This window comes from Prionailurus viverrinus, chromosome D1, assembly GCF_022837055.1.
Source record: "Prionailurus viverrinus isolate Anna chromosome D1, UM_Priviv_1.0, whole genome shotgun sequence".
In the NCBI taxonomy this organism is placed as follows: domain Eukaryota; kingdom Metazoa; phylum Chordata; class Mammalia; order Carnivora; family Felidae; genus Prionailurus; species Prionailurus viverrinus.
The window spans coordinates 1,903,631-1,922,171 of NC_062570.1; the positions used below are offsets into that span (position 1 = coordinate 1,903,631).

Below are 18,541 nucleotides of genomic sequence, written 5' to 3' on the forward strand. Positions count from 1 at the left end.
ATTAAAGCCAGATCCCTAGTGTTAGATCAGAAATCTGATCAGGCGTGTTCCTGGTTTTACCGTACTAAGTGGTGATAATTTGTTGTAACGGTAATAGGAAGCTAAAATAATTGCTAACCTTTTGAGAATAATTTTACTTGGATGCTTTTACAGTAAATCACAGCAATATTTACCTGCAGAAGCTGAACTATATAAATTGTTGAGTAAAACTTGTGTAATATAGCACATTTTCTCGAGGTAAATCTAGGGGCTTAGTTTGTTCAGATTCAGTCTGCATGCAGGTCTGAAAATGTATTCGTTTACCATCAGTTTTTGACAACTGAATAAATAAACTGCTTTTATTGGGAAAATTATAATGATTACAAAGCAGACACTTGAGAACGACCAAAACTGGAGAAGTAGGAATATGGTGGGGACCCAGACACAAGGCAGCCAGAGGGTAGGGCCTGGGCCCATGGGCAGGTGCCTCTCCAGCTCCTGGGCATGGGGTTTCACCCTGCTCCTGCTGTGATAAGGACACATCCCTCCTCAGTCCCTGCCCTGTCTGTCGGGCGGACGGCCTGGCCATGGATTCTACTGTCAGCAATGCTTTTACCAGAAGTACAAAGCTGTTTGCAGCCGCAGTAGTTTTGACTGTTGAAACGTCCTCCACAGTTGTTGGAATCCTTTAAATACGGATATAATTCTGTTATTTTAAAGTTTTGTTGCTTTGTTGACTACATATGCTAAGTTAATTTTTAATTTAAGAAGCAGTGGTGTAGATTTTTGAGGGGATGAGTGGCTAACCATCTTCTCAAAACATTCCTGATGTGGTTTTTACAAAATATTTTAAAATTTTTGTAGTAAATGTTTTTTTCTGAGGTTTTATGACTCTTCAAGATTTTTTTCACATGATTGAGGCTTCCTGGAGAATCCTAAGTTGTCTATTTTTATTTTTTTATGTTTATTTTTGAGAGAGAGAGAGAGTGAGTGAGCAAGCATGAGCAGAGGGAGGGGCAGAGAGAGAGGGAGACACAGAATCCAAAGCAAGTTCCAGGCTCTGAGCTGTCAGCACAAAGCCCGACATGGGGTTCGAACCCAGGAATCATGAGATCGTGACCTGAGGCGAAGTCTGATGCTCAACTGAGCAAGCCACCGTGGCGCCCTTGAGTTGTGTGTTATTATCTATAATTTCTGTTCAGCAAATTGTTTTTTTCTGTTTTTTGTCTTTTGTGGGTTTTTTTTTTTTTGCATTTTAACAATGGATGATTAATAGGTGGATCAAAACAGTTCAAGCACTGTTTGTTTTTAATAAATAGAAAAGTATTAGAAATCTTCTGTTAAGGAAGGACAAAAATAAGACAGCTGTTGGAAATGGCAACACAGTGGTGTTTCTTATTAAAAATTTAGAACCCTCGGGGCACCTGGGTGACTCAGTCAGTTAAGCATCTGACTCTTGGTTTCTGCTTAGGTCATGATCTCACGGTTCATGGGATCGAGCCCCATGTTGGGATCTGCGCTGACAGTGCAGAGCCTGCCTGGGATTCTCTCTCTCTGTCTCTGCTCGTTCTCTCTCTTTCAAAATAAACAAACATTAAAAATTTAGAACCCTCATCAAAAAAACTGAGTTGGTTCAGTATGTAAAGCAGGATAATTTGAATCTCTTGTGTTCTGTGTTATCAGATCTGTTTTTTGTATTATATTTTTAATTTTCTTTCTTTCTTTCTTAATTTCTTATTTACTTACTTACTTATTTACTTACTTACTTATTTATCCTGAGAACCCAGATAAGGAACCTAAGCAAGGCATTCCTAGTTCCTCTCAAGCAGGATGGCCACTGGGCCGCAGGCCTCCCGCTCTCCGGGTCTGCTAGCAGAGCAAGGCCTTTGGGCTTCGTGGCAGGAGGATGGACGGGGCAGTGGAAGCTTGACTCCCTCACAGGTCAAGGTCACGACTGGACTACGTGTGCAGCTAGTCTCAGGCGGGACCCGCCCTCAGTCCTCATTGGCCTAGAATAACAGTAATTAGTGGTCCGTCAGCACAGTCCCCATGTGCTAGGCACTGGAGTGGGTGTTTACTACAACAAGTCTTGTGTTTTGTCTTGCAGGTTGCTATGGGTCAGGGTCAAGCCGATTTAGCAATTCAGATGCTGAAGGAATGTGCCCGCAGTGGGGACTGGCTGTGTTTGAAGAACTTACATCTTGTGGTGTCTTGGCTGCCAGTTCTGGAAAAGGTAGATTCAGATGAGTGTGGTGTAAATAGTACGGAATGTAGTCAATTGGGTGATCTCCAAAGAGTGTCATGCGTTATGTAATGTTTTTTTAAGTTAGCGTTTAACGAGAAATCGTTTAAAACCTGTTAATCATTTAATATATACATTTGTACAAATGAAGGTGGGGGCCTTTTTATTAGGATGTGTACAAAAGTCTCTATTTTGAAAGCGTGTAAGGGGAACCAAGAAATTATTCATCAGGATCGAAGGGAGGCTTAGGGAGCTTTTCCCAGAACTGAAGTAGGTAGCTGTTTTAAAGGGTTACAGGAGGCCTTTTCAAACCATTGCTTTCTCCTGATGCTCTTGGTCTGCAGTGTCTATGTGGGGAGAGAGGATGGAGAGGAGTCGGGGGGATAACAGGACTTCCCTGGGAGGCTAGGATGGAAACCGAAGCAGTCACTTGACTGAATTCACACAGACCCAGAGCAAAGCTAGCCTCTAGACAGAGCAAATTGCTGGCCAGGTTTTAAATGCAAACCCTAACTTAAGTCTGTTCCTTAAAAAAGATGATTGTGGCCTCGGATAGTTAGAGATGACTCCTAAGACAAGATGTTGCTTGAAAGTTGCACGTGATTTAGCTAAGTGTAGGGGCAGAAAGAAAGAAAGAAAGAAAGAAGAAGAAGGAAGAAAAAGAGGAAAGAAGGAAGGAGGGAGGGAAGAAAGGAAGGAGAGAGGGAGGGGAGGAAGAAAGGGGGGAGGGGAGGAAGGAAGGAGGGAGAGAAGGAAGGAGGGAGAGAAGGAAGGAAGGAGAGAGGGAGGGGAGGAAGGAAGGGGGGAGGGGAGGAAGGAAGGAGGGAGAGAAGGAAGGAGGGAAGGGGGAAGGAAGGAGGGAGAGAAGGAAGGAAGGAGGGAGAGAAGGAAGGAAGGAGGGAAGGGGGGAAGGAAGGAGGGAGGAAAGGAAGGGAGGAAGGAAGGGGGAAGGGAGGAAGGAGGGAGGGAAGGGAGGAAGGGAGGAGGAAGGGAAGGGAGGGAAGGAAGGGAGGGAAGGAAGGGAGGTGGGGAGGGAAGGCAGGCAGGCAGGTGAGGATAGCCTGGTTGATTCCAGCAGCACAAATAGAGACCTAGTGGGAGAGACGGACAGGCCTAGTACAAAGAATAAAGATGACCTTGAATGTGCTGGGAGGGCTGGGCGTGGCAGAGTGGTGCTGGGTTGTGGAATACCCTGAGAACCATGCAGAAGAATTTGGAAATTTTTTTCTTAGGTTGAAGTCAAAGGAGGTCTTAAGCAGGAGGGTGAGTTAATTAGTTTAATTGATCTGGCAGACGTATAATTGAGAATAGAATAGATGGACAGAGGCCCTTACCTAATTGTAATGTGTCGAAAAAGTGTGTGGTCCTAGTACATGGCACCTGTAGCACCTTTCACAACATATAGGCAATCACATCTTTGAATGAGTTCATGACTCAGTGAGTTAATTGATGGACGGTGGTGGTTCATAAAATCAAAACAAGACACAGATTTGGAAACTGAGGTATATGTAAATATTTGAGGAATTCTATTATTAGGACAGTTTTCTGAGAAAACCATTAATGTGTAAAAATATATAATTCATGTCTGATAACTCACGTATGTTTTAAAACATGTAAAGAAGACCTGTAAATGCTTAAATTCTGCTTTTTCTTCCAAATAATAGATCGATAGCTATTTATTTGTGTAACACACAATTACAATGATTTCTCAGAAGCAAATCTTTTTTTTTAACATGTATTTTTTTTTTAAACATTTATTTATTTTTGAGACAGAGAGAGACAGAGCCTGAACAGGGGAGGGTCAGGGAGAGAGGGAGACACAGAATCCAAAACAGGCTCCAGGCTCTGAGCTGTCAGCAGAGAGCCTGATGCAGGGCTTGAACCCACAGACCGCAAGATCATGACCTGAGCTGAAGTCGGCTGCTTAACCGACTGAGCCACCGGGTGCCCCAGAAGCAAATCTTTTTTAAAAAAAGTTTTTAAAGGTTATCCATGTTTTGAGAGAGAGAGAGAGAGAGAGAGAGAGAGAGGGAGAGACCAAGAATGAGTGGGGGAGGGGCAGAGAGAAAGGGAGACACAGAATCCAAAGCAGGCTCCAGGCACAGAGCCTGACGTGAGGCTTGAACTCAGGAACCAGAGATCATGACCTGAGCCAAAGTAGGACACTTAACCGACTGAGCCCCCCATGCGTCCCTGGAAGCAAATCTTAATTAGAACTTTTTGAAGCATATAAGGTAGATGATAATAAAAAAGTTTAAACTTTAAAATATTTTTTTTAATTTTCTTTTGGGGAGTTAGGATAAATTGTTTGGGTATAAATTTGCAAATTTATTTTCAAACCAACTCTATCATGAATGTGTGTTTTTTACCTTTCTTTAAAAATGTGCTAACCTAAACCAAAATTTCATGTAAATTTTACCTTCTTAAATTGTTAGTAAGTGTAGATACATTTTACAATATACAATGTTCAGTAAGCACAGTGTTTTTATGGCCAATTCTTTTGCCTTTTTTTTTTTTGTGGTCACCTTCTGTATTTTGCATTAATATAGTAAATATTAGAATCAGACATAGATTATGTTTTTTAACATAAATTTTAGTTTTCACTCTTTTAGAACTCTTAACAAGTCTTTTGTCATTCATTCGTTTATTCTACAAACACTTGTTTAGTACAGAAAAAAAGCCAGCAGTTGCCGTAAGTGCTCAATGCATACAAAATTTGTACCTGCTCATAGGAAGAAGTTGGTGTAGAAGAGACAGCGCACATTAGTAACTATATTGTAGCATAGTGAATACTACAGAAGACAGTTCACAAAGTGTCTTGAGGGATTAATGTGCCTGGGACTGGTACTGAAGAGTTGGAGAAAATATCCCCCTAAGACTTGGACTTAACTTGACAGATGAGTAAGAATTTTCAGGTTCCAAAGAGCATCACAGGTAGAAAGGAAAAATATTCAAGAGGACACAGACATGAAATTTGAATAAGTGACTGCAGCAGATAGCACAGGCCAAGGAATTTGTGTGGTGAAGTTTTGACTTTATATGATAGGCAATAAATAGGATACAACAAACGTTGCCAATAAAGGAAGCGCTCTCATGCTAGAACTCTCCGGAAGCCCTAATCAAAGCGGTGAGAACCTAAGGTCCAGAAGGTGGTGACCAGTTGAGGTGCATCGGTTACTGCTAACACTTGTCTTGTACTTGCCTCGTGTCCAAGTACTTGTACTTGTCTTGTACTTGCATCATGTGCAGCTACGAGTGTTGTACACGGTTCACAAGATGCGCACTCATATTATCCTTGCTCAGCATTGGTGTAAATCCTAGAACCCAAGGTCACAGAGCAAATAAGCAGCAGAATGAAATCTATCAGAATGTCATAGAAGGATTTCAGTAGGAAAAAGTTACTAATACATTTCTAAAATGGAAATTAGTGTGTATATTGAAGTAGATTTTTATTGTTGCTGTTTTTATAAACCAGGAATTAAATACTCTTCAACCTAAAGATACCTTTCGTCTGTGGCTGACTGCAGAAGTTCATCCCCACTTTACTCCTATTTTATTACAGTCAAGTTTAAAGATCACATACGAGGTAAGAAGATTTAAACCTTGAATCACTAGTTGTCTAAGTGCACTAACCTCCACATGCCTCCTACAGCTCTGTAAAGGACTGTCTGTCCTACAGAACACGTAAAACTGTCTTGTTCAACAAACAATTCGATTAATAAATGGGCAGAGGGCCTGGATAGATATTTTTCCAAAGAAGACAAGCAGGTGGCCAGCAGACACATGAAAAGATGCTCAGCATCACTCATCATCAGGGAAGTACAAATCGAAACCACCTCGCACCTGTCAGAGTGGCCAACATTAACAACCCAGAAGACCACAGGTGTTGGCCGTGATGCGGAGAAACAGGAACCGTTTACACTGCTGGTGGGAATGCAAACTGGTGCAGCTGCTCTGGAGGTGCTCTGGAGTGTGGAGGTTCCTCAGAAAGTTAAAAATCAAACTACTCTACGACCCAGCAGTTCCCCTGCCGGGTATTTACCCACAGAAAACAACACACTATTTCAAAAAGAAACATGCACCCCTGTGTTTATTGTGGGATTATTTATCATAGCCAAACTATGGAAGCCGCAAGTGTCCGTCGTAGATCGGCGGACAGGGAAGGCGTGGTGTCTGCAGTGGCTGATTACTCGGCCGTGACAGGGTGAGATCTTGCTCTTTGCGACACCGTGGATGGACCACAGGGTATTAACCAAGTGAAATAAGTCAGACTGAAAAAGACGAACACGTGAGTCCAGTCTAAGTGGAATGTGGTGATTGAGTCTACAAACGACAAAAAGCAGAATCAGGTGTATAAATAGAGGATGGACTGACGGTGCAGGGGGGATGGCGGCGGGAGGTACAGACTGCCAGTGTTAGTGTGAGTCTCGGGGAGGAAGGGCACAGTGAGCGGGACACAGTGGGGGGGGGGTGTGTGACAGCGTTGTGTGCCAACAGGCGGCAGCTGCGCTTGTGGCGAGCACGGCGTGATGCCACCCTCGTCCAGTCATGTGCTGCACACCTGAAATTATTGTCAGGTCGTGTGGCAGCTGTACTCAAACAAAACACATTTTGTGTAGGTCAGGTAAAAGAACCATAAATAATAGCATCAGATGATGTTTATCGAAATAAATTTAAATCTTCCTTCTAAATTTTATTTCATTTTTCGGTATTTGTATTGGTAAAAGACACATAACATAAAATTTGCCATCTTCACCATTTTTGATGGCACAGTTCGGTAGTGACATGTGTGCTCTCTTGTGCAGCAGAGCCCTAGAACTTGTTCATCTTGCCCAGCGGAGACTGTCCGCTGCGGACCGACTCCCCGGTCCCTTCTTCTCCCGTCTCTGGAGGGGGAGGGGCCTGGCTGTCCCTCCTCCACTCTGTGTCTCCAGGAATTTGCCTGCCTAGGGGTGCCTGGAAGACTTGTCCTTGAGGCCTGGCCTGTCACACTGTCTGTGGGAACGTCCTCAGGGTTTCTCCCCATCGACGCACACGAGGGGGCTTCCTTCCCTGTGAGGGTCCGCGATTCCATGTGTGCGCATGTGGGGTCATCTTGATCCAGCAGTGCGGGACACGGGGTGGGGGTGGGGGGGTGGTTGCGTGTCTCTGCTCAGCTGTGCGTCATGCTGCAGGGATGACGACAGCACAACTGGTTCTCCACGAGCTGGTTCTCAGGGCTTCTGTGGAACTGCCAGGTCAGAAGTCATTCTGTGTTTAATTGTTGAAGGATGCTGCCTTCTGCTGATCCCTGCAGTGCTGCCTGTCATTTGTGTGTTGTGTGTGTGTGCGTGTGCGCAGCAGCCATCCTAACAGTGTGAGCAGTGTCTCACCACATTTCCTTCGTAAGTAGTGACGTTGAACATCTTTTTGTGGACTTCTTGCCTGTTTGCATATTGGCTTAGAGAAAGGTCTTAAGTCCTCTGCCCATTTTTAACTGGGTTTTTGATTGAATTGGAGGCGTTCCTTGTCAGATGTATAGTTGACAAATATTTTCTTCCCTTTCATGGTGCCTCCTCGCCACTGTGCTGTTTCCTTTGTAGCCTAGACGTCTTTAAAGTTTGACGTGTCCTGTTTGCCTGGTGTTGGCTTCTGTTGCCTGTGCCCCTGTCATATCCAAAGAGTCATCGCCAGAGCCAATGTCATGGAGCCTCCTTCTATGTTTCCTTCTGGTTTTATTGTTTTATAGCCTCACATTTAGGTCTTTAGTGCAGAGTGGATTAATTTTTATATGCGGTATAAAGGGACGGTTCAACTTCTTCTTTTGCACATGAGTATCTGGTGTTCTTACTGGTCTTCTGACAGCAGCTGAGCAAGAGTTACAGTGTGGGTTTCCTGTTTGAGCCCATCATTCTTCTGACATATCCAAAACTATGTGTGTTTGCAATGTTACCATGTAACTGGGCCAAGTCATAAATAAAATGGTAAATGGAATTAAAACTTTTTAAAACTGGTGGAAGAGGTTCTGCTTGGTTTTTTTCTGTTTGTAGAAATTTGTTTTGTGTGATCTTTGTTATGAAGAAAAATGTCTTCATATTGATTATAGTCACGTGTTTCTTTAGATCAGTATTTCTTGTTTTTTATCTGAAGATGTTAGTCTCATTTAAGGAAGAAAAAGGATAATGGTTAATCCACAGAATGTAAAGTTCATTTACTATTTGGAAACATGTCAATCGAAAGTCTTTACGATGTCTAGTAAAATGAACTTTTCCAAAATCGTCTCAGCTGCTCTCCCAGTACACTCTGACTGTATATTCTAGTGGTGAATTGTTGTAGCCAAAAGGATAGGGGCTATTTTTTCTCTTGAGCATTGTAGTTACTGCATACTACCTGGCACGTACAGTACACGAAGAATTAATTTATCAGGAGAACTGTTCTTGAATATTTTCATGTACAGCCTTTGCCAGGATTTTCTTTCAGGAGGTGATTTGATTACTTTCAATGGAAATTTTATTTGAATTGGTATTTTTTTCTAATTCTTAATTCCATATAGATAATTAACTATTTTAGAAAATAGTCCAGTTAATTATATTCAAAATTATTACTGTATATGTATGTACACACGTGTATATTATCTTTAAAGGTTGTTACATCTCTATCTTATTGTTTATTTCTTCTTTTGATTAGTTGACAGACTTTTAAAAATTCACTCCAAATACCTGATGTCATACTTAATAATTTGCTTTTTTTCTACTAATACTTTTCACTGAATTTCCTGCTTTATTCTTCTTTTTTAAGTTTCCCTTAGATTTCTATTTGCCTTTGGTATTCCTGATTTCTTGTGTTGAATGCTTAACTAATATGTATTTACTTGAGGTAATATTGAAATTATTTTATGTCTGTGAATTTGCAGTTGACTACATGCTAGGCCTTATCCCATAATTGGACATGTTAGTGTCTTCATTTTGTTATTTTTCAAAAATATTTGTGTCTGATTTTCTCTAATTCTTTATGATTTGTTCATTTTATGTAATCTTTAGTGCTTTAAAAACTAAGTGGATATTCAGTTTTCTGTTATTTTCACGTTTTATCAAGTAGTGCTCAGAAAATTTGGCCTATTTTGTCATAATTTGTGTTACCGTTTCATAAACACGAAACATTTTTATTTTTAAAAGTATATGGATATGTACTTAGTAAATCAATGGTATTTTCTTCTAATGTTGAAGAAGTCTTTTTATTTGAGAAAAACACAGCATGGAAAGGATCGCAGAGGGACTGACTGTAGCAGGCATTCTTTAAAGGAAAAGTTTTACTTTTTAAAAAAGCTAATTAAAATAAATTCAGATAAATGCACATTTTTTTTTAAATTTTTTTTTCAACGTTTTATTTTTATTTTTTAGGACAGAGAGAGACAGAGCATGAACGGGGGAGGGGCAGAGAGAGAGGGAGACACAGAATCAGAAACAGGCTCCAGGCTCTGAGCCATCAGCCCAGAGCCTGACGCGGGGCTCGAACTCACGGACCGCGAGATCGTGACCTGGCTGAAGTCGGACGCTTAACCGACTGCGCCACCCAGGCGCCCCAGTGCACATTTTTTTAACATTAGAAGAATTTTCCAGGAAACCTATGATTAATAGACAAATGTGTTTGATTAAAAAAAAGGATTTTTTTTTTTAACACACACACAAGAAGTGGGTTTAGTTTACACTTTTCCAAAAAGAATTCGAAATTCATCTTTCTCATTTGGATAATTCAACAATATAAACCGATCCTGGACATGTAGATAAGTGCTTTCTGACTGAGTACTAGTTCAATATACACTTTGTGGATTTGAATTTGTGTTTATGAGCCTAGTGGTATCTGCTAATCCCCACTTGAACTCCAGTGGTCTAATGTGCTGGGAGTGTTAGTTGACGTTGTATGTTAACAGTGCAGGGAGGGCCCAGAAGCTCAGATAGCACCTGCAGAAGGGGGCGTGTTCATAACAGAGGAAAAACCATGTGCCCCTAACAGTCAGTGTCACATTCATTGTGTATGATTTAGTTTCAGTAAAATACCTCAACGATCATATAAAATTTAAATTTAATGTTTGTTTATTTGGGAGAGAGAGACGGACAGAGCTCAAGTGGGGGCGGGGCAGAGAGAGAGACACACACAGAATCCAAAGCAGGCTCCAGGCTCTGAGCTGTCAGCACAGAGCCCGATGTGAGACTTGAACTCACAGACTGTGAGATCATGACCTGAGCCTAAGTCGGACTGAGCCACCGACTGAGTCGGACTTAACCGACTGAGCCACCCAGGTGCTCCGGCAATCATGTAAAATTTATTGGGTTGTTCTAAATATTGTTGCTTTTATAGTTTTTTTTAAATTTGAAAATTATTGAATTTGTACTGGATATAAATTTAAACTCCTTTTTACAAGGAGTTTAAAACTAGTTTTAGATACATACTTTTTTCAACGTTTATTTATTTTTGGGACAGAGAGAGACAGAGCATGAACGGGGGAGGGGCAGAGAGAGAGGGAGTCACAGAATCGGAAACAGGCTCCAGGCTCTGAGCCATCAACCCAGAGCCCGACGCGGGGCTCGAACTCACGGACCGCGAGATCGTGACCTGGCTGAAGTCGGACGCTTAACTGACTGCGCCACCCAGGCGCCCCTAGATACATACTTTTTGAAGTAATATAAAATAAGTCAAATTGGGTGGTTAATGGTGAAAATTTTTCTTTATTAAAGTATGTTCTCAAACATGTTAAATATTAATTTGGAAGATTTGAGATAATAAGGGTTCAATCTTTTGTCTTCAGTCACCTCCAGGTTTGAAGAAGAATTTAATGCGCACTTACGAATCTTGGACTGCTGAGCAAATCAGCAAAAAAGACAGCATCCATCGAGCTCACGCTCTCTTTAGTTTTGCGTGGTTTCATGCTGCATGTCAGGAAAGACGAAATTACATTCCACAGGTGAGTGAGAACATGTGTTGGACCTCTTGTAAGTTGTGCATATTTTTGTATTAGAGCATTCCTACCAATTTAGTTTCAGCGACTGGGATTACTTAATAATTTGGTTCATGGTTTACGACTTTCTATCTCTAATTCTGTCTTTGTTGTTCATCTTCAGGACTGTATACGTAGCTCACATCTCTGAATTACATTGTTCGCCACAAGGCATGAACCATCATAAACTCTCAGTGATTGTTCAGTGTCATTTTGTGGTTGATCCATCACAGACATCTCAAAGTTCAGAACTGAATTCCGCATATTGTTTTCCTTTCATGTTTCCCTCTCAGTAAAAGGCATTGATCCTTTTATCCATTTATTTATTTATCTATTTATTTCCTCCTGCTAGAAACCTAGGAATTGTTCTTAGTATGTTTTTCTTTCTTAGCCTACCTACCCGGTTCATTCCCAAGTCATGTGGATTTTACTTACAACATACAGTTCAAATCTGTGCATTTCTTTCCACTATTTTCTCTGAGTACCTTACCGCTTACCTGTACTACTTTCTGAGATCATTTCCTGTTCTTTTTGATTTTTCCATTTAGCAGCCAGAATCATTTTCCTAATATGGCAGTTTTATTATTTCACTACTCTGCTTACAACCCATCAAATGACTTTCTAGTGTACTTGTGAAGAAATAGGCACATTTCTGGTCCTTTGTCTTCAGCATCGTCCCAGAACCCTCTTCCCACTTGGTCTCTGCAACTCAGCCACAGTGGACTTCTTCCTGGTCCTCGAATTCATCCAGCTCTTTGCCGCCATAGGTGTTGCCTGGTATTGTTCTCACGACCAATAGGCCACCCTTTCCCACTGCCGTGGCCATCTTTGCTGGAACATGTTCTATTCTTCTTGCCAAATGCCTGTCTCAGCCGTAAATTGCAGCACTTCCAGATTTAATTTTTCCCATCTTTTTTTTAGCTTTGTCCACTTCTGTTTGTTCCTCAGCCTGTCCCTGTTTTAGCCTCTCTCTCTGTTTCAGTTACATGTCAGAATAGGGTCGTGGGTTCCGAAGTCACAGACTTGGGTTTGAGTCCTGCCTCTTGAATTTCCTAGCAGGTGACTTGGGGAGAGTTACTGAACTCTAGTAAGCCACAGTTTCCTCAGCTGTGTAATGGGGATTACTCACCACGCTTACCTTTCTTGCGAGGATGAGATGGAGAAGTGTATGTGTACAAGTGCCTTGCACGTGACCTGCCAATAAAGATGTGTCTCGCTGATGCGGTAGTAAGTAAAACAGTGACGTGTTGTTTCCACACAGTCTGCACACTGCCCGTAAAGGAGTGTGTGCTTGTTCTTGTCACCTTACAAAGAAGGCCCGTGGGTCTTGATGGCAGTTAACTTGCCGGAGGACTCTTACCTCAGCCTGCAGAGCTTGGCAGTGGCCGGGCCCACCTCTTCTAGAGCCTCCGCCCCTAACAGCAGCTCGTGCTGACGGGTTCATGAACAACAGTGGTAGTGAAAGAACTGTACTGAAAACAAGGAATTGTTTTTTAAGTGAAATTACATTTTTTTATTATGTGATACATGTACCTGATATAAATTAAAAAGCTACAAGATGATTCGCACCTAAAATTTAGTCTGTTCCCTTTCTCTCTCCCTGTCACCAGTTTCTCTTCTCAGGACAGCTGCTGTTCACCCCTTCTTGGGTGTCCTTCAAGAAAGATTGTATAAATAAACATTTTATGTATTTACACTCAGACATGCATACAGTCTTTTTAACTCAAATAGCATGTTACAAATACAGTTTTGTATTTTGCTTTATTAACCAAAACATTACAGAGATTTTTAAAGATTACTGACCAATAGGCACACCTGTGTGGCTCAGTCAGTTGAGCATCTGATTCTTGTTTCGGCTCAGGTAGTGATCCCAGGGTTGTGGATCGAGCCCCATTGGGCTTGGCACTGAGCGTGGAGCCTGCTTAGGATTTTCTCTCCCTCTCTCTCAAGTTAAAAAAAAAAAACAAAGATTAGTAACCATTTAATGCCTAATTTTAAAATATTATTTGTATTCACCATATCTATGTACTTATTTATAAGCAGTTTTGTTAGATAGGCATACATGTTCTTTTCAGTCTTTGCTGTTACAAAAAACATTGCAGTGGGTATCCTTATATTTGCCTCATTTAATGTTTATTCAGGGTGGCAATTTCTATATTTGGAGAGTTTGGGTCAACATATACTTTTAGTTTAGTTCAGTTTACTGAGAGACTGAGCACACACAAGAGTGGGGAAGGGGCACATGGAGGGAGAGAATCCCAAGCTGGCTCCTCACTCAGTGCAGAGCCCAACATGGGGCTCGATCCCCCAACCCTGGGATCATGACCTGAGCCAGAATCAAGAGTTGTGTGGTCAACTGCCTAAACCACCCAGGAAGCCCAGAGAGAATTTGTACATAGTACCAAAATGTCCTTTTTTAGAGCAATTTACTTTCACACACAAATATTTGAAAGTGTCACTTTTTTTAACACATTAAGTTTGCTTTCTTTAAAATGAAGAAATTGGGAGGAAAACCCAGTCAAAACATAAAATACCATTAAAATTGTTAGAGATAATGTCATACAGATATGCACTCCACAAACTGTTTTACTATTTTTCCTCCTTTTGCTTTAATCACCAACTTCTAGAAGTAAAGATCCACCACCAATTCAACTTGGTTTTCATTCCTTGTGTTAATGAAAGGTGTTTCGCTATTTTTCATTGCAGTGCTGTATTGGGTCGCAGAATTAACTTCCTCTATTTTACACATGTGTGCTGTACTTCTAATACTACACTTAATGTAAGGTCTTTTTGATTGATGCTTGTTACTCTTTGATACCTTATTATTCTTACTACACGGTGGGTACCTTGGTAACGGGGTTCTTCTCATTCATGTTTACAAGACCACTTAACACCCTGCCTGGGTTTCCAGGTGGGCTAAGTAAGATTTGATGGGCTGTCTAGAGAGCCTTCCCACAATTTACATTATTTATATTAGAAAATATGATATGAAAAACAAAAATTACCTTTTGAATTTTTTGTACCATATTTTACAAATCCTTAATCATATGCCACTGTGTCAGTAACTATGCTACTCAGAGTACAGTTCTTACCATTTTGGAATTAGAACCTCAATAGGAAATTGCTGTGTCCGGTAATAGTGACAGTTGAGGCCTTCTAACTTGAGAGTGTTATAAATATTAATCTCTGAAGTATTAAAAAAATTTTAAGTAAACACTTATAAATAAGGTTTAATAGTGATATAAGAAATACTAGCAATATTTTGAGTAGGTAGGAAATGTATTTAATGTATTACAGGAAGCAAGCAGAAGTTAAGATGGTGGAGTAGTAAGGACACCCTGGACATGTCCCTTGAACTCAGCTAGATCAACATCAAACCATTTTGAACACATAGGAAATCAATCTCAGGATTCACATAATGATCTGCATAGTTTGAGGGAGAGAACGCAGCAGGTGCATGGTGCTGAGAGGTGAACTGGTGAGCGAGAAGAGCCAGGGTGCCTCAGAGGGGAGGCAGTCGTTTTTGTCGAGAGGAGAGAGAGAGAGAGAGCAGTGCCTCCGGTTTTTGCAGGAAAGCACTTGCCCCAAAAGCAGATAGAAAGAGTGAAAACACTCTCTGGGAACTAGACAAGAAAATGTCCCCCAGAACCACCGATGAGGGAAAGGAAAGGTTTCAGTACCACCAGGTTTTTATAAATGGTGGGGCACCGAGTGTGACGTTTCAGAGGTCAGCACCTGGCGGTGTCCAGTGATGAAGGAGGGCGGAGTCCCCAGAGCAGCCACGGGGTCTGAGGGTCCCAGGGGTCGCACCGGGAGAAGCGGTTCCCCTGCTTGCGAGAGCATTTGGTGGAGTTGATTTGGCGTCTCATGGGCAAAAGACCCAGGGGGCACTATCAAGCCCCACGCTCACCAGCATAGGAACAAAGACTCGTGATGAGGGCAGCAAACCCTGGCTTAGCCTACTGACCATAGACTGCTGCAAAGCTCCAGTTCTAGGAGAGATGGGATCTAGCTTCATTTGGGTTTTTTTGTTGCTTATGATTTTTTTTCCCCTCCACCTTGGATACAGAAAGAGCAAAATTGTTTTTAAATTTTATTATTTATTTTTAAATTTTTAATTTTTTCCCTCTTTTGTCTTTTTTCTTTCATGCTTTTTATAAGCAGACCAAAACACACCTAGAATCTAGCTTCCTTTACTTGAATTTTTTAAAAATTAAAAATTTTTTATTTGTTATTTTTTTACTTTTTAATTTTTTTCTTCCTCCAAAATGACAAGATAGAGGAATTCACCCCAAAAGAAAGAACAGGAAGAAATGATGGCCAGGGATTTAATCAGTACATATATAAGTAAGATGTCTGAACTGAGATTGAAAACAGTGATTATAAGAATATTAGCTGGGCTTGTAAAAAGCTAGAAAACCGTAGAGAATCCCTTCCTGCCAATATAAAAGAGCCAAAATCTAGTCTGGCTGAAATTAAAAATGCTATAACTGAGATGCAAACTGGATGGATGCCATGACAGTGAGGATGGCTGAAGCAGAGTAGTGATTGAATAATAAAGAAGATAAAATTATGGGAAAAAATGAAGGTGAAAAGAAGAGGGAAAGAAAGGTAATGGATCATAAAGGTAGACTCAGGAAACTCAGCATCTTATTAAAATGGAATAATATTCATATCATGGGAGTCCCAGAAGATGAAGAGAGAGAAAAGGGGGGATAAAGTTTATGTGAGCAAATTACAGTGGAAAACTTCCCCATTCTGGGGCAGAATGCAGACATAAAATCCTAGAAGCACAGAGAACCCCCATTAAATTCAGCCATTGCCAGCCATTGCCAAGTCATATCGCAGTCAAAAGCCAGCCATTGCCAAGACATATCATAGTCAAATTCACAAAATACAAGGAAAGAATTATGAAAGCAGCAAGGAAAAAAAAAAGTCCTTAACCTACAATGGAAGACAGATCAGGTTTGCAGCAGCCAAGAATTCTTTATCAGGCAAGGCTGTCTTTCAGAATAGAAGGAGGGTTAAAGACTTTCCTAGACAAAATCTTAAGGAGTTGGTGACCACTAAACCACCCTTGCAAGAAATTATAAAAGGCGCTCTTTGTAACATCACCAGAAACACCAACTCTACAGGTAACACACTGGCACCAAACTCTTTCAGCAATCACCCTGAATGCAAATGGACTATATGCTCCAATCGAAAGACATTGGGTATCAGAATGAATAAAAAAAATAATACCCATCTATATGCTGCCTAAAGGAGATTCATTTTAGATCTGAAGACATCAACAGATTGAAAGTGAGGGAATGTAGAACCATCTATCATGCTAATGGATGCCAAAATAAAGCCTGAGTAGCCACACTTATATCAGACAAACTAGATTTTAAACGAAAGACTGTAGCAAGAGCTGAAGAAGGGCATTATATCATAATTAAGGGTCTATCCATCAAGAAGATCTAACATTTGTAAAGATTTATGCCCCTAACTTGGTATGCCCAAGTATATAAATCAATTAATAGCAAACATAAACTCATTGACAGTAATACAATAATCATAGGGAACTTTAACATACCACTTAAATCAAAGGACAGATCATCTAAGCAGAAAATCAACAAGGAAACAGTGGCTTTGAAGGACACACTGGACCAGATGGACTTAAAAGATATATTCAGAACATTTCACACTAAAACAGAATACACATTCTTCTTAAGTGTTCCTGGGACATTTGCCAGAATAGATCACATACGTGATCACAAATCAGCCCTCAACAGGTACAAAAGGTTGAGATCATACCATGCATATTTTCAGATCACAACACTATGAAACTTGAAATCAACCCCAAGAAAAAGTTTGGAAAGCCTTTAAATACATAGAGGTTAAAGAACATTCCACTAAAGAATGAATGGGTTAACCAGGAAATTAAAGAAGAAATTAAAAAAAAATACATAGAAGCAAATGAAAATGAAAAGATGACCATTCAAAACCTTTAGGATGCAGCAGAGGCATTCCTAAGAGAGAAATAATATTGCAATACAGGTCTTATACCTAACTCTAACACTTAAAGGGATTAGAAAAGGAGCAGCAGTTGAAGCCTAAAGCCAGCAGAAAAAGAGAAATAATAAAGACTAGAGCAGAAATAAATGATACAGGAACAAAAAACCCAGTAGAACAAATCAATGAAACTAAGAGGTGGTTCTTCAAAAGAATTAATAAAATTGATAAACTCCTAGCCAGACTTAATGAAAAGAGAAGAGAAAGGACCTAAATAAATAAAATCATGAATGAAAGGGGAGAGATCACAACTAACACCAAAGAAATATAAACAGTTATAAGAGAATATTATGAAAAATATGCCAACAAACTGGAGAATCTGGAAAAAATGGATAAATTTCTAGAAACATTGAAAGGACCAAAACAGGAAGAAATAGAAAATTTGAACAGACCCATAACCAGCAAAGAAATTGAAACAGTAATCAAAAATCTTCCAACAAACAGGAGTGTAGGGCAGCAAGATGGCTTCCCAAGGGAATTCTACCAGACATTTAAAGAAGAATTCATAACTATTCCTCTCAAACTTTAAAAAAAAAATAGAAATGGAATGGAAACTTCCAAACTCATTCTGTGAGGCCAGCATTACCTTGATTCCAAAAACAGACAAAAACCCCACTAAAAAAGAGTTATAGGCCAATATCCCTGATTAACATGGATGCAGAAATTCCCAACAAAATACTAGCAAATCAAATTCAACAGTACATTAAAATAAGTATTTACCATGATCAAGTGGGATTTATCCTTGGGCTACAGGGCTAGTTCAGTATTCACAAATAGATGAATATGATACGCCACATTAATAAAAGAAAGTGTGCAAACCATATGTTCCTGTCAATAGATGCAGAAAAACATTTGACAAATTACAGCATCCATTCTTGATAAAAAAAAAAAAAAACCTCAACAAAGTAGGGATAGATGGGACCTAACCATATATGAAAGACCCACAGTTAATACCATCCTCAATGGGGAAAAACTGAGAGCCTTTCCCCTATGGTCAGGAACAAGACAAGGATGTCCCCTCTCACGATTACTATTTAACACAGGACTGGAAGTCTCAGACTTAGCAATCAGACAGCAAAAAGAAATAAAAGGTAGCCAAGTCTGAAAGGAAGAAGTCAGATTTCCATTATTTACCAATGACAGGATACTCTGTGGAAACCTGAAAGATTCCACCAAAAAATTACTAGGACTAGTACATGAATTCAGCAAAGTTGCAGGATATGAAATCAACCTACAGAAATCTGTTGCAATTCTATACGCCAATAACAAAGCAACAAAAAGAAATGAAGGAA

The 18,541-nt window shown here is 40.3% G+C and overlaps 1 protein-coding gene across 10 annotated transcripts in view; it reads left to right on the forward strand.

Moving 5' to 3' along the window:
* Window positions 1–18,541, forward strand: part of DYNC2H1 (dynein cytoplasmic 2 heavy chain 1) — a 355,486-nt gene that overhangs the window by 188,075 nt on the left and 148,870 nt on the right. For all 10 annotated transcript variants that reach the window (XM_047878737.1, XM_047878734.1, XM_047878738.1 and 7 more), the window contains 3 exons: window positions 2,087–2,212; window positions 5,697–5,807; window positions 11,007–11,162. In XM_047878737.1, the coding sequence (XP_047734693.1) occupies window positions 2,087–2,212; window positions 5,697–5,807; window positions 11,007–11,162 (393 nt within the window). The remainder of the gene's footprint in view (window positions 1–2,086; window positions 2,213–5,696; window positions 5,808–11,006; window positions 11,163–18,541) is intronic.